We start from the raw sequence: 15297 nt of genomic DNA, 5'->3' as shown, positions 1-15297 counted from the left end.
TCTCACCTACCTGGAGATTAAATTAATCAATCAGTGGTATTTATTGAGCACTTACTGTGTGCAGAGAACTGTACTGAGCACTTGGGAAAGTACAATAAAACAGAGTTGGTAGACATAATAATAACTATGGTATTTGTTAAGCCCTTACTATGTGCCAGGCCCTGAACTAGGCGCTGGGGTGCATCCAAGTTGGACACAGTCCCTGTCCCACATGGGGTTCACAGTCTCAATCCCCATTTTACAGATGAGATAACTGAGGCAAAGAGAAGTAAAATGACTTGCCCAAGACAACATGGAAGACAAGTGGCAGAGTCGGGATTAGAACCTGTGACCTTCTGACTCCCAGGCCTGTACTCTCCTTGCCCACAAGGATCTTACAGTCCACAGGGGAGCTTAAGGAGCAGCATGACCTAGTGGAAAGAGCACAGGCCTGGAAGCCAGAGGATTCTGGCTTCACACCACCTGCTGTGTGACTGTGGGCAGGTCACTTCACTTCTTTGGGCCTCAGTTCCCTCATCTGCAAAATGGGGATTCAATATCTGCTCTCCCTCCTTCTTAGAATGTGAGGCCCATGTGGGAACTGATTATCTCATATCCACCCCAGCGTATCTACCCCAGCACTTAGTATAGTGCTTGGCACATAGTAAGCACATAACAAATGCCATAATTATTATTAGCTTTCCTGAGGTTCCCAAGCCGGGAGCAAAATAGGGAGATTAGGCCAGGGGGTGCTTAGAAACATCTGAAATTCTCTCTACTAATCAGGTAGCAGCTCTGAGGTGCACTTAGTGCTGTGACCCCTAGAACTGTTCAACTTGTCTGCAGTTCAGGCTAAACTTAGGTCTTCCTGAGAGGGTGCAGCAAAGGGAAATAAGTCCTTGCAATCAACCAATCGGTCGATCTCATTTATTGAGCCCTTACTGTGTGCAGAGCATTGTACTAAGCACTTGGGAGAGTACACTATAACAGAGCGGGTAGACAAGTTCCCTGCCCACAACACGTTTACTCCAAACTCATCCTAATCTTCTCCCATTACAAAATAAAAATTGTTTTTGATGTGAAAATGCTGAGGGGAAAATGGATCAAATGAGTGGAAGGTGAAGAGAGTACTTCCATTAAAAAACCAACACTGGCTCTTATAGTGAGAAGCAATGATGAAATGAACTCTGAGAGACAGGAGGTTTGAACGGTCCTACTGTTGCCACTTCCTAGATGTGTAGTCATCTTTGGTCATGTATCCCTCAGACTGTAATTGAATTATAAGATGAATTAGGCGAAAGCCGAACCCTAAAACTCTGTCTTCAATCCACCACACTTCTTGTTGAAATCATGGGCATTCCATTCACAGATCATTACCCACACAAAATGGCCCAAGGGAATTATGGGATTGCAAGTTCTTTGGAGTTTTTCGCAGTTTTCAGATTTAGGGGGCTCACTTTCCTCCTGAAAAGTAATCTCCTCGACAGTGTCTTTGCCTTGTTTTGTAACCCGTCATTCTTTCCCATAATGGAATGTTTTGTCTAGGACTGCAGACAAATACGTGGTAACTTGAAACTGTGCAAATATGAAAATAGTCTCTGAAAAAGTTATGTCTCGGTTTATTTTCCCTTTTGCCAGTGGGAGGTATTTTCTCATTAAATTAAGGTTCTGCATTTCAAATAAAAAGCTTAGATCCAGAGCATATTATATAACAACCAGATGAATTTGCTTGCCTACTGCAGTTTGGCAACTAACAGTCTATGTTTATTTTCTACCTTTTGGTGTTGTCTCAGGCCATAGTACAGTAAAGGCCATCTGTGTACGAGACCACCGTACTCAAGTGAATTCTTCCTTCTGTGGCACCTGGACCAAGCCTATGATGGAAACCAAACTGTGCAATACCCATTCCTGTCCTGCATAGTAAGTGTCCTTCGCTATTGTCCACTTTTGCTCTGGTTTCTCTGCTTTCACATGGCCCTGTGGAAAAATCAAGGGCTGGCAGTTGGCAGACCTGGGCGTGAGTTGGAGCCCTGCCACTGGCCTGCTGTGTGTGACCTTGGGCAAGTCTCTTCACCCTACTCTGGGCCTCAGGTTTCTCACCTGTAAAACAGGGATGAGACCCCTGCTTCGTGAGAATAAAATGAGAGTGGTGAGGATGCGAGGGCCTGGCTTCGGTGCTCTGCTGGCTTCACTTGGCCATCAACGGTTCCTGCACATCAAGAACCTCTGTGGGCACGGTGCCGTGTCATTCATTCATTCATTCATTCAATTGTATTTATTGAGCGCTTACTGTGTGCAGAGCACTGTACTAACCACTTGGGAAGTACAAGTTGGCAACATATAGAGATGGTCCCTACCCAACAGCGGGTTCACAGTCTAGGAGGGGGAGACAGATGACAAAACAAAACATTAACAAAATTAAATAAATAGAATAAATATGTACAAGTAAAATAAATAAATAAAGAGTAATAAATATGTACAAACATATATACAAGTCACTTCACTTCTCTGAGCCTCAATTATCTCATCTGCAAAATGAGGACTAAGACTGCGAGCCCCACGTGGAACAGGGATTGTGTCCAACCTGTTAGCTTATATCTACCTCAGCGCTTAGAACACCCACCAAATTCCACTCTTCCGCATCCCAAATCTCTATCTGAAGCAGATACTCCTAAATCTCATCCTTTAGTTTTAGAGTACTGTTATACCATTTATTAAACTCTTACTGTGTGTAGAGCACTGTATCTGGCTGCTAAGAGGTGCTCATCCTCCCCTTACTTGAAATTCCCATTGACTTTACTGAATTCTGAATATCATTCTGCCCCCCCCTCCCCCCCCCCCGGCCTGCCTCCTCCTCGCTCATTGCAACCTGTGCCCCAGTGGGAGTATCATGGGCAGGGACGAGAGGGTATGAATAGTACCGCATACACTACTGGCATTGAAGTTGGTTCTTCCTTGCAAATTATCTTTTTTTTATGGTATTTGTTAAGTGATTACTATGTGCCAGGCACTGCTCTAAGCAATGAAGTAGATACAAAGTAATCAGGTTGGTCACAGTCTATGTCCCACATGGGGCTCGTAGTCTTAATCCCCATTTTACAGATGAGGTAACTGAGGCACAGAGAAATTAAGCGATTCTCCCAAGGTAGCACAGCAGACTGGTGGCGGAGCCGGGACTAGAATCCAGTTCCTTCTGACTCCCAGGCCCCGAAGTCTCAGGATGGAAGCTTGTCCGTGGTTCTTGATAGGAGACGGTATCATCACCATTGGCACCGTCATTATCATTTTTAGCTATGCACACACATTATCCAGGTAGGAGACACCTAAAAAATTCACCTTGACCTGAATTATCCAGATTCTTCAGGTGAACAGATTCTTTTGGCTGGAAATATCTTATCGGAGTCATTCACATATCTATTTCTCAGATTAGCATGTGTGTGGAAGTAAATTTTGATGATACAATTTGCTTTGTAAAGTTTGTCCCTAAAGGCCACAAAATAGATGGAAAGTATTATGGCAAGGCATTTTAACCCATTTCAAGGGGACAAGTTGCTTGAGAGTTTACAATACAGAGAGGTCAAATTATTTCGTAGAAAACATTCCAATATTTGTAAATTAATGGGCGGTATTTATTGAGCATGCTCTGGGTGCAATGCACTGTAATCAGCTCTTGGGAAAGTACAAGCAGTGACCAAGATGCATTCTTTGACCTCAAGCAGCTCACAATCTTATGGGGGAGGCATATGAAATGTGTAGTATGTTTATTAACTGCTGGGGATTTTCTTCAAACATGAAATAAAATTATTTAATCAAATTAGGAATATGTACTGTGTTTTGGCATCACATGATTGAGGGAGTTGGGAGTTGGGGAATTCACTCCACATCACAGTAGCCTGGATCTTCCCAGGCAACACAGACATTTTGTGTAATGCAGTCAAGCATTTGTATGATCATGAATTTGGTTTGATTTTATTGGTTCACTAACTGCTTTGAGTTCTCAACCAAATATGATTTTTTTGTGCATTGCCCAGATTGTTCTAATTGTTTGGCCCTGACCCAAGAGCCTTCTCACAGTGCAACAGGTTGTCCGGTGAAGGTTCTACCAGGTCATATGGTGACTTTACTCATGACCAAACCTGATGCCAAGACCCTAGGCCCCATCTACTCTAGCAGAGCTACTTTTTGCAGGAACCAGAGCCGTTGTTTCCAGGCGCTCAGTTGGGTGGGGAGGAGTGGTTTAAGAGTGAAACTGCCACCCTGGAAAACCTTCCTCCTTACCACCCCTTCCGACTGAAGGTCCTGCACTAAGAAAGTTGTCCTAAGATCCATTCCCCCTAGAAACAGCCTTGATTCATTCATTCAATAGTATTTATTGAGTGCTTACTGTGTGCAGAGCACTGTACTAAGCCCTTGTGAGAGTATGATGTAACAATAAATCAATAAATAGACACAGTCCTTGTCCACAACGAGCTTACAGTCTAGAGGGAGAGACAGACATTAATATACATAAATAAATAAATTACAGATATTGCATACCATTTCAACTGACACTCTGTACTTAAAACCTAGCTCTGTGTGTGTGTGTGTCTGTGTGTGTGTGTGTGTGTGTGTGAGAGAGAGAGAGAGAGAGAGAGAGAGAGAGGAGAGAAAGGGAGAGAGAGCTGTATCATTGGCATTAATAACCAATCTATAGTCTCGAAAAAATACATCAACCTGGATTCCTATCCGGTTTCCAATTCAGTTACTCCAAGATCAAAAATAATTTGTCTGAATCCCAAATTTGGGAAACACAGCCCTTGTGCTTTTGAGTCCCTAAATGTTCAGAATCAAAGTTCTGGATTTTTCCAGTGAATAGCATTAAGATACAATTCTATTAAAAAAATATACACACAAGAGGGAAATGTGATTCTTTTTTACCCAAGTCTGTTTCACAATGAATCATAGCATCAAGGAATGAAATGTTAAAATATATTCTGACAGAGTACATCTGATGATTCAGAAGTAACAGAACCACATTTTGTTTTGGCTGTAGTAAGTGTAATTAGTGGGTTGATGCTATGCAAGCATGTATAATTCTGGGTCTAAAGAAAAGGGACAATTAGGGAAATTATATTCAATGTCAATTTGCCTGCCTGTCAAGGAATCCCATGGGACATTTGAAGGGCATGCAGAATACATGGAAACATGATATGATGCTATACAGTGTTTGTCGCTGTATGTGTCTGACAGCGGGAGGCGGGGGGGAGGGTGTATTTGTCCTTCAGTTTCCAAGATGACATTACTGTCAGGGAGATATTTATCAGTGTGTGAGTAGCCGATAAGATCAACATGTGACTGGCAATACCTTCTATGCCGCGTGCATCAGAAGATTATATTCAGGCCGTCCTCAGTTTCAGATCATTTGAGTTACACTGAACCACACTTCTGTTTCTAAATACACCCCTTGTTTCAGCCTCATAAGAAATTAGGTTTTGACTTTACAACACTAGTCTCTTTTGTGGCACTAAGTCTGAGAGTAAAGACGGCTGGTGGGGGCGGGGGTGGGGGTGGTGCACACAGGAGCCACAGGGTAACCATTTTAAGATTTGCAATAGGGAGGGAAAATGGGGGAAACATTTAAAAAGGGTAGGATGCAGCAGTAGAGGCCAAGAGGTAACTAGAGGGTGGAGGCTGCCTGATCACCAGGTAGAGTCAACAGGGAGGGCTGACACATCCATTGCATTTCAGATGAAGTAAATTCAGCTATCCCCCCCAAAATAATGATAATAGTGTTCATGGTAATAATCGTAATCTTATTTTTTAATGGTATTTGTTAAGTGCTTACTATGAGCCAGGCACTGAACTAAGTGCTGGGGTAGGTACGAGATAATCAGGTTGGACCCAGTCCATTCCCCACATGGAGCTCACAGTCTTAATCCCCATTTTACAGATGAGGTACCCGAGGCACCGAGAAGTGAAGTGACCTGTCCAAGAAGGTCACACAGCAGACAAGTGGTGGAGCCGGAATTAGAACCCAGGTCCTCCAACTCCCAGATCTGTGCTCTTTTCACCAGGCAAAACTGCCTCTCTTAGTATATAGCTACGTTATTGTATTTATGTGATGTGCTTACTATATACCAAAGCGATGAACTAAGTGCTGGGGGTAGATACAGGATAATGAGATCAGGCATATACCCTGTCCCCATAGGGCTGAGTGTCTAAGAGGTAGGGAGAGTAGATACCTTATCCCCAGTTTACAGATAGATAAACTTAGGCTCAGAGAGGTTAAGTGGTTTGTCCAATGCCATGTAACAGGTCAGTGGCAGAATTCCTCTACAGCTCAGTGCACAATTCTGGGTAATTCCATTGTTCCTATGGGAAAATTGCTTTTGGTTTACGATGTTTCAGTGTGTGACCTTGGGCAAGTCGCTTCACTTTTCTGTGCCTCAGTTACCTCATCTGTAAAATGGGAATTAGAGACTGAGCCTCATGTGGGACATGGAATGTGTCCAATCTGATTAGCTTGTAATTACCCCAGCTCTTAGTATAGTGCCTGGCACATGGTAAGCCTTTAACAAATACCATTAAAAAAGACAGTTTTCATGAACCAGGCATTTCCTACTTTGTCCAAGTACTCCCTGTAGCTTGTCAAAAATCCAACAACTAACAATTAACCAGCCACCTAGTCAATAGATACATTAAATTACCTACATTCCAAGCTTGGACCTAAGCCAGTCTCTGAAAAGTGAGGGTATGGACAGTTAGATCCTCTTCTTTTTTCTTCATCCTGAGGTCTGAGGAGACTTTCCAACTATAGCCACCATCTTCCACCCACTGCCTCATGGAAAAGAGAGGATCTCCTTCTGATCATAGAGGAAGTCACAAGGGTCAGATCTGTGACCCAGAAGTAGCCTAAATTGCCCACTTCCTCCTGAAGCCAGCTGAAGTCGCCAAACAGATGGAAATGCTTTTTGGTACAATCAGAATCCTTATCCAATCGGAGACTGCCTCAGACAAACCAAGGCCCTCTCCCTCTGTGGGGAGTCTGCCTCCACCCAATCGGAGAGGTATTTGAAGGGGCAGATGCAGATGGAGAAAGCCTATTTCTTCTGGCTCTTTTGAGCCACAATCTGTTCAAACGTTCGACTCTAAGACGTCCACTCCATTTTGAATTGCTATGCATCAGTCTGGAATGTCTTCCGCAGACAACTCTCAACTGTACAGCTATGCCACATCATTGGAGGTTTTTCCTTGTCTTTAAAATGCTTCTTTTGTCCTCCTTGCTTAAGGTCCCCCCGACTTGAGCTTTCCAAGCACCAGTTATCATCCAGTTTCCTCATCCATTTCCAATAAATACGAATGATCCATTTCCCAAGCAGAGGTGTGATGTGGCAAGCTTTGTTTCAATGCTGGTGGACTGACTGCATTTCAGCAATTTATCGTCTGTGATTCTGCCTTGCTCTCTGACGCTAAAGTATCTCATGTAGGCAACAGTGGTGAAACCTGCTCTAAAATTTAGATGTGACACCTTTAATAAATCCAGATCTCACAGTCCTAAACAGTTTGGACCCTATAATTGTCCTCTTTACACTTTCAATTCAGTCCTGATGCCACGTTGGCCAACCAATTCTGCACCATAGTCTTGATTTGACTTTCTGCTTCTTCATCTAACCTTGTGTAATTGGACACTGCCCTGCCAGGGTAGCAGAATTCAGTGACAGACCTCAATTCTATGTTGCTGCTGAAAGACCTTGGTGGTGTCTTGGGTTTGCCAGGTGTCCGCTGGGCACATAACCTTGGTCTTCAAGCTAATTGCCAGTTCACCACACTCTGCTTATTCTTCAAAGCAATTCGTAATCAGAAACGTGACTTCTTGCATGCATGTTTCTAGAGCAGATTCATCAGCAAATAGGAGCTCTTGTTCTACTGCTTCAGTGACTTTTGCTGCTGTCGAATTGGAAAAGTTTACCAGGCGATCAGCATTGTAGATTGACCCCCAGATTCCAGATCCTTATTCCCTCATGCCTAGCTGTATGGAACAGGTCAGATGGGAATAGACCTGTTCCAGGGCCCTGACTTCCTCTTTCGCTGAGAAGGAAAGGATCCTATGGGGATCCTTCCATTCCGATGTGGCCAGCTGTGTCCTTGTGGAATAACGTTAAGACCTGGATAAGCTTTCCAGGGCAGCTAAACGTGTGTAGTACTTCCCCTGGCCCAGGTCTGCTGCTGATGCTAAATGCTTCAGTTCAGTGTCTGAACACCACCAAGAAGGCTTGATGTTGTTCACAGATCTCCTCCTGAATCTGACACTTGCAGCAAAGTTTGTGCCTGCTGGGTGGCCTGCTCTCTGGTCTGAAGCCACATTGTGCTGCCAGGAAAGTATGGTTCCCAGATGCTCCCCTGTCGAGTCTCTGCTGCTTCCTCAAAATAGGCACAGGATTGAGGCACTGCCTCAGTTTGCTCAGACTCCCTCACAGGCTCCTCCTGAATACCGCAGAAGGGCCGACCTCCATCTGGAGAGGGAAAATGTCTCAAGCGTCCAATGGAGGTGGGAAAGTCTTTCCCGAAATGGGACCCTCTGGCGACAGGACAGGTGAATCCTGGAGTTGGGCTGGGGAAGAGGTTGGGAGTAAAGGAAGAGAATGGCACGGCCAAGTTTCAGAGTCTCAGCTGCCCTTCCCTTCGGACTGTGTGTTGATTGAGCCTTGCGTCGGAGTGGCATTTTCGTCGGACGTCTTCCGGGGCCCGGCCAATCCTAAACAGATGCATTCTCTCCTCCCAGCTGGGTCCCAGGGGAGTGGAGTCCCTGCAGCCAGACCTGTGGCGGAGGGCATCAAAGTCGGCCGGTTCAGTGCATCCAAAAGAAGACTTTTCAGAACACAGAAGCAGTGGCACATTCCCTCTGCCCAGTGAGCACCCCACTCCAAATCCAGCTGTGCAACAGCCATGCCTGTCCCCCGGAATGGAGTGTGGGGCCCTGGTCTCAGGTAATTTAGGGAAGGAGGTGGGGGTAATTGCAGAACGACCCTTGCCGGCCAGAGCGACAGTTGGGCTGAGCGAGAGCCAGGGGAAAAGCCCCCCCAATTGGCTCACTTCCCAGGGGGCCCTTCTGTCTGAAAAGAGCCACCCTTGGAAGCAAGATCAGAGGCGGGAGAAAGTGAATCAGGGAGGAGCGTGACGGAGCCGCAAGAGCCCAAAGAAGTTCACTCTGCAAGGCTCCCCCACCCACTGAACCTGCCCTGGATTCTGTTCAGTTTTTGCAGGGCCTTTCGACCGGGAAATCCGAGTTGGATTCAGAATGGCCTAGCGGAAAGAGCACGGGCCTGGGAGTCGGAGGTCTTGGGTTCTAATCCTGGCTCTGCCACTTGCCTGCTGTGTGACCTTGGGCAAGTCACTTCACTTCTCTGTGCCTTACTTCTCTGTGCCTCAATACCTGTTCTCCCTCCTACTGAGTCTGAGAGCGCCATGTGGGACCTAATGATCTTGTATCTACCACAGCACTCAGTACAGTGCTTGGCACATAGTGAGCACTTAACAAATACCACAATTAGCCCCCTGAGGACAGGGTCCCAGCTTCCTCCATGTTCTGCCCTGCCCCACACAAAGTCACATCCCACCTCTTCTCCCTCCACCCACCACCCCCATGGTTTCTCAAAGCATTAGCAGAACGACCAAATGAACAGTGAGGTGCTAGGAGACCAGTGCTCTCGGCTCAGCTCAACTGTCCACTGTCCGTGGGATCTTTGACCGTTTATTCATTCATTCAATCATATTTATTGAGCACTTACTGTGTGCAGAGCACTGTACTAGGCACTTGGGAAGTACAGTTCAGCAACAAAGAGAGACAATCCCTGCCCACAACGGGCTCACAGTCTAGAAGGGGGGAAACAGACATCAAAACAAGTAAACTGCATCAATAGCTTCTCTCAGTCTCTTTTGTGCCATATGCAGAATGGGAGTCATAATGCCGGCCCCTGCCAACTTTACAGGGATGTAGTGTGGTAACAAGTGTGAGAGCTAGTCGGTTCTATGCTTCCTAGGGTTGCAGTGAATTTGAGCTGCTCCTTGGGCTCTGAAGGGAAAGATCAACTTCCTGGCCTTCCCCCAGGATTCTCCTCTCCAGAAGGGGCTATGCTCGGCCAGAAGGGAGAATTCCAGCACAGACAGGGGTGGGACGGCAGGGCCAATCCAGGGTCTCAGTGTGTGCTGTCCATGGAGCCCCCAGATGGCAGGATCCAGACAATGACGCACTGCCATTCCTCTCCCCAATCCCAGGTCATATCTATGACAGCGAGGTTGTCCTGCTCTAAGTAACCTCCCAGCTACTCACCTGGCAGGCTGGTTTGGGCTTGTCTCTCCTCTCATTCAACCTCCACATGTATAGACCTCATAACAGCTCCACCCTGGCCCCAGGCACACAATAACCCGGGAAGAACATAGGGTTGTTGAGAAAAACACAGAAAGTTCTCATTCATTTATGCATTCATTTAATCATATTTATTGAGCGCTTACTGTGTGCAGAGCACTGTACTAAGTGCTTGGGAGAGTATGATATAACAATAAAGAGACACATTCCCTGCCTGCCATGAGCTTACAGTAGAGGGGGAGACAGACATTAATACAAATAAATAAACAAATAAATAAATTACAGATATGTACGTACTGTGTGGGGCTTGATGGGGGAATGAATAAAGGGAGCAAGTCAGGGAGATGCAGAAATTGATTGATTGATTGATTGAAGCCTGTCCTGTGGACACCCCTGTTATCACCTAATTCGCCTAGGGAGAGGATAGGGTGGGCCGGTGCAGGATGGATGGGGCCGAGAGCCAGGTGCAGGGAGATTTTACTGAGTGAGGCGGAAGAATGGACCGGAAAAATGGCGCTCATTCAGTCCCACAGCTGGTTCTGGCATTGGGACAGTGTCAGAAAGACAGGTCAGGTTACAGAAGCATCAGAAAGAACTGTGGCTTTTGGATTCCCCCTCGTGGGGCTGTGGAGCTCCACGTGGAGACCAGGTGCTCTTCAATGGTGCTGAGGTGATTTGAGAGTTGGTTGAACAGCGGGTGCTCTCTACTATTTACGGTAAATTCTTCTCCAGACAAGATCAGATGCTGCCTAAGAAACTTTGGGGGCTGGTGAATAGTCAGTCCACTCCAGATGCTCTGCTTCGGGAAACTGGAGCCAAGTCTGTTCTGCTCACTCTCTCAGGGCAATGGAATTGGAAGCAGCAGTTTTCTGCTTAGAATGCCAATGCTCAGACTCCCTGCCTTCTTCCTCTTCCTTAGATATTCTGCCATGGGGCTAGGGGGAAGAGTCTAGGACAGATGATCTGAAAAGGAGGTTTCCCCCACCATTGTTAGGGAAATAAGAAAATTTTTAGCTTGGTAAATGAAAGGATCAGGGAGTCAGAGGTATACTGTCTACAGAGCTTGGAAGAGAACACCAGAAGCTAAAGATACAGTCCCTGCCTTCAAAGGGCTGACATTCCAATTCACAGCACATCCCAGCTGCCCTCCCCCAAAGAGGGGATCAAAGGGGTCATGACCCCCTACTACTCCCCCAAATGTCATCCACTGCTCCGAAAAGAGTCCATTGGAGGTATAGACTTCAAGAAATAATAGTAGCACTATACTAAGCGCTGGGGGAGAGTCACTATAAGCAGATCAGACCCAATGCCTGCCCCACATGGGGCTCACAGTCAGAGCACTCTGATAGAGAAGCAGCGTGGATCAGTGGAAAGAGCACGGGCTTTGGAGTCAGAGGTCAGGGGTTCAAATCCCGGTTCTGCCAATTGTCAGCTGTGTGACTTTGGGCAAGTCACTTAACTTCTCTGTGCCTCAGTTCCCTCATCTGTAAACTGTAAAATGGGGATTAAGACTGTGAGCCCCACATGGGACCTTGTATCCCCACAGTGCTTAGAACAGTGCTTTGCACATAGTAAGTGCTTAACAAATACCATCATTATTATTATTATACCCACATTCACGGAATCCAAAAAGGATTTTAGCCAACACCCAAGCCTGCAATTCGCAGCAGCAGTCTGCAGTCCTTTGTGTCTCCTTCAACTTCACAAGAGGGCTGGGATTACGGTGTATTAAGAGTAACGCTGGATTTCCACATCTTTACACGTTGTAGCGGAGGGGAAAGTGATTACCCTTTCTTTCTCCAAAGTGCTCCAAGACTTGTGGGAGAGGAAGTAGGAGACGTGAGGTCTACTGCAAGAGCAACAAGAAAGCCGATATCCTTCCAGAAGGGCTGTGTGCAGGGGTGTCCAGGCCGGATGGTCATGAGGGCTGTGTGCTGAGTCGATGCCCCAAGAACGAACGTTTGCACTGGATGCTTTCTGCTTGGAGTCAGGTAGGAGCTTGCGGGTGAGTTTGGGCAACTTTAGTCTCCATCCAGAGAGACATACACGTTTTGGACTCCGCCAGGAACCAAAAGGGTCAGAGAGTGTTCTTAGGCTACCCCAATCTCTCAGAATGACCATTAGCTACTATTTTATGGTATTTTTAGGCACTTAATTATGTGTCAATCAATTGTATTTATTGAGTACTTACTGTATGCAGAGCACGGTACTAAGCATTTAGAGAAGCAGCATGGCTTAGTGGAAAGAGCACGGGCTTGGGAGTCAGAGGTCAAGGGTTCTAATCCCAGCTCTGCCACTTGCCAGCTATATGACTTTGGGCAAGTCACTTAACTTCTCTGGGCCTCAGTTACCTCATCTGTAAAATGGGGATTAAGACTGTGAGCCCCACCTGGGACAACCTGATTACCTTGTATCTACCCCAGTGCTTACAACAGTGCTTGTCATGTAATAATAATAATGATGGCATTTGTTAAGCGCTTACTATGGGCCAAGCACCCTAGTAAGCACTTAACAGTGTAGTAAGTGCTTAACAAATACCATCATTATTTTTATTATTATAGTTCAACAAAGGTGGTAGACACGTCCCCTTCGAACAAATTTACAACCTAGAGGGGGAGACAGACATTATTATAAATAAATAATTTATAGATTTGTACTTAGATGCTGTGGGGCTGAGGATGGGACAAATACCAAATGCCCAAAGAGCACAGATCCAAGCATATGGATAAAGTAGAAGGGAGAGGGGGCCAGGGAAAAGAGGGTTTAATCGGCGAAGGTCTCTTGGAGGAGTTGTGACCTTAATAAGGCCTTTGCAGGTAGGGAGAGTGATGGTCTGGCTTATATGGTGGGGAAGGGAGTTCCAGGCCAGAGGGAAGATGTGAAAAATGTGTCAGCGATGAGATAGACAAGATGGGGGCACAGTGAGCAAGCTGGCGCTACAGGAGCAAAGTCTGTGGGCTGGGCTGTAGTAGAACAGTGAGGTAAGGTAGGAGGGGAGTGAGCTGATTGAGTGCTTTAAAGCCAATGGCAAGGAGTTTCTGTTTGATGCAGAGGTGGATGGGCAACCACTGTAGGGTTCTCGAGGACTGTGGACTGAACGGATTTTTAGAATAATGATCTGGGCAACAGAATGAAGTAAGGACTGGAGTGGCGAGAGACAGGAGGCAGGAAGGTCAGTGAGGAGAAGGATGCAGTGATCAAGGCAGGATAGGATAAGTGCTTGCATCAGCGTAGTAGCCATTTGGGTGGAGAGGAAAGGGTGGATTTTAGCTATGTTGTGAAGGTTGAACCGACAGGATTTGGTCTCAGATTGACTATGTGCATTGTATGAGAGAGGACAACGCCTAGATTGAGGGCTTGTGAAATAGGGAGGATTGTGGAATTGTTCACAGTGATGGGAAAGACGGGGAGGGCAGGGTTTGGATGGGAAGATGTTGGGTTCTATTTTGGAAATAAGTCAAGCACTGTTGTAAGCACTGGGGAAGGTCCAAGTTAAGAGGGTCAGAAATAGTCCCTGTCCTGCATGAGGCTCACAATCTAAGTAGGAGAGAGAGCAGGTATTGAATCCCCATTTCACAGTTGAGGAAACTGAGTCCCAAAGAAGGGAAGAGATTTGCCCAAGGTCACACAACAGGCAAATGGCAGAGCCAGGATTAGAACTCAGGTGCTCTGACTCCCAGGGCTGTGCTTTTTCCACTAGGCCACACTGTTTCTCTGGGCAAGGATCGTGTCTACCAACCCTGTTGTATTGTACTCTCCCAAGTTCACAGTACAGTGTTCTGCTCACAGTAGCACTCAGTGAATACCACTGAATGAATGCTTGATTGATTCTGACAAAGGCTGCACCGTTGCAAAATGCCAGCTTAAATAAAATTCGTGGTGGAGCTAGGGTGACCACTGGCGGTCATCAAAATTTCAGAACCCCGAGCCACCTGGGATAGCACACACGTTATGCAGGCACGTGGTGACATGTGATGACATCATAAGGCTGCCATTTGGCCGACATCCATCCGATTTAATCAATCAGTGGTATTTATTGAGCGCTTACTAAGCGCTTGGGAGAGTACAATACAACAGAATTAACAGACATGGTTACTGCCCATAACGATCTTACAGTCCAGGGGGGTGACAGACATTAATATGAATAAATAACTTATAATCAGTAATTGAAATAAATCTGCATAAATCTCGGCCAGAATCAGCCAGAGTGTTTTCCCAGAGACCCCTGATCCTCCCTCCAACAGACCTTCTTGGTGACTTGTAAACTCAGGCTCCGTGTCTGAGCTGTTGAACTTGGTTTCAGGTGCCGCGGTGGAGTTAGGTAGGAGAAGTAGCATGGCCTAGTGGATAGAGCCTGGGCCCAGGAGTCAGAGGGACCCGGGCTCTAATCTCGGCTCTGCCACTTATCTGCTGTGTAACCCTGGGCAAGTCACTTCTCTGTGCCTCCATTACCTCATCTGCAAAATGGGGATTAAGAATTTGAGCCCCATGCAGGACATGGACTGGGTCCAACCTTGTATCTATCCCAGTGCTTAGTACAGTGTCTGGCACACAGTAAGCACTTAACAAATACCATAAAAAAAAATTAGGCACCCCGGACTCAAAAATGTCCAGTACCACATCGATACTGAGCAGAGGACAGGCCACCTGAAAAGCAAATGAATGGCCACAGTAACTGTTCTGACATCACACATATGTGCATGAACAGTTCCTTCTACTCTCCATGGAATGCCTGAGCCTAACCACTAGTGAAATACATGTTATCACAGCCCTCACTGTTCAGGATTGTGACTTTTAAAACCTCAGAGTGTGTCAGGGAAACTCCCTTTCCCTGCAAGTGGTAAGCAACAATTCATTTTGATGGTTTGTCTACTGCAGCGTGGCTTAGTGGAAAGAGCATGGGTTTGGGAGTCAGAGGTCATGGATTCTAATCTTGGCTCCGCCACTTATCAGCCGTGTAACTTTGGGCAAGT

The 15297-nt window shown here is 46.2% G+C and overlaps 1 protein-coding gene across 1 annotated transcript in view; it reads left to right on the top strand.

Moving 5' to 3' along the window:
• ADAMTS18 (ADAM metallopeptidase with thrombospondin type 1 motif 18) overlaps window positions 1-15297 on the top strand; it is a 187193-nt gene that overhangs the window by 158832 nt on the left and 13064 nt on the right. The window contains exons 18-20 of the mRNA XM_038771822.1: window positions 1773-1899; window positions 8741-8945; window positions 12130-12315. Of these exons, the coding sequence (XP_038627750.1) occupies window positions 1773-1899; window positions 8741-8945; window positions 12130-12315 (518 nt within the window). The remainder of the gene's footprint in view (window positions 1-1772; window positions 1900-8740; window positions 8946-12129; window positions 12316-15297) is intronic.

Source organism: Tachyglossus aculeatus, chromosome X1, assembly GCF_015852505.1.
Source record: "Tachyglossus aculeatus isolate mTacAcu1 chromosome X1, mTacAcu1.pri, whole genome shotgun sequence".
NCBI classification, from domain to species: Eukaryota; Metazoa; Chordata; class Mammalia; order Monotremata; family Tachyglossidae; genus Tachyglossus; species Tachyglossus aculeatus.
Note: the sequence above shows the minus strand (reverse complement) of the source record. Positions and strands in the feature narration are given on the sequence as shown.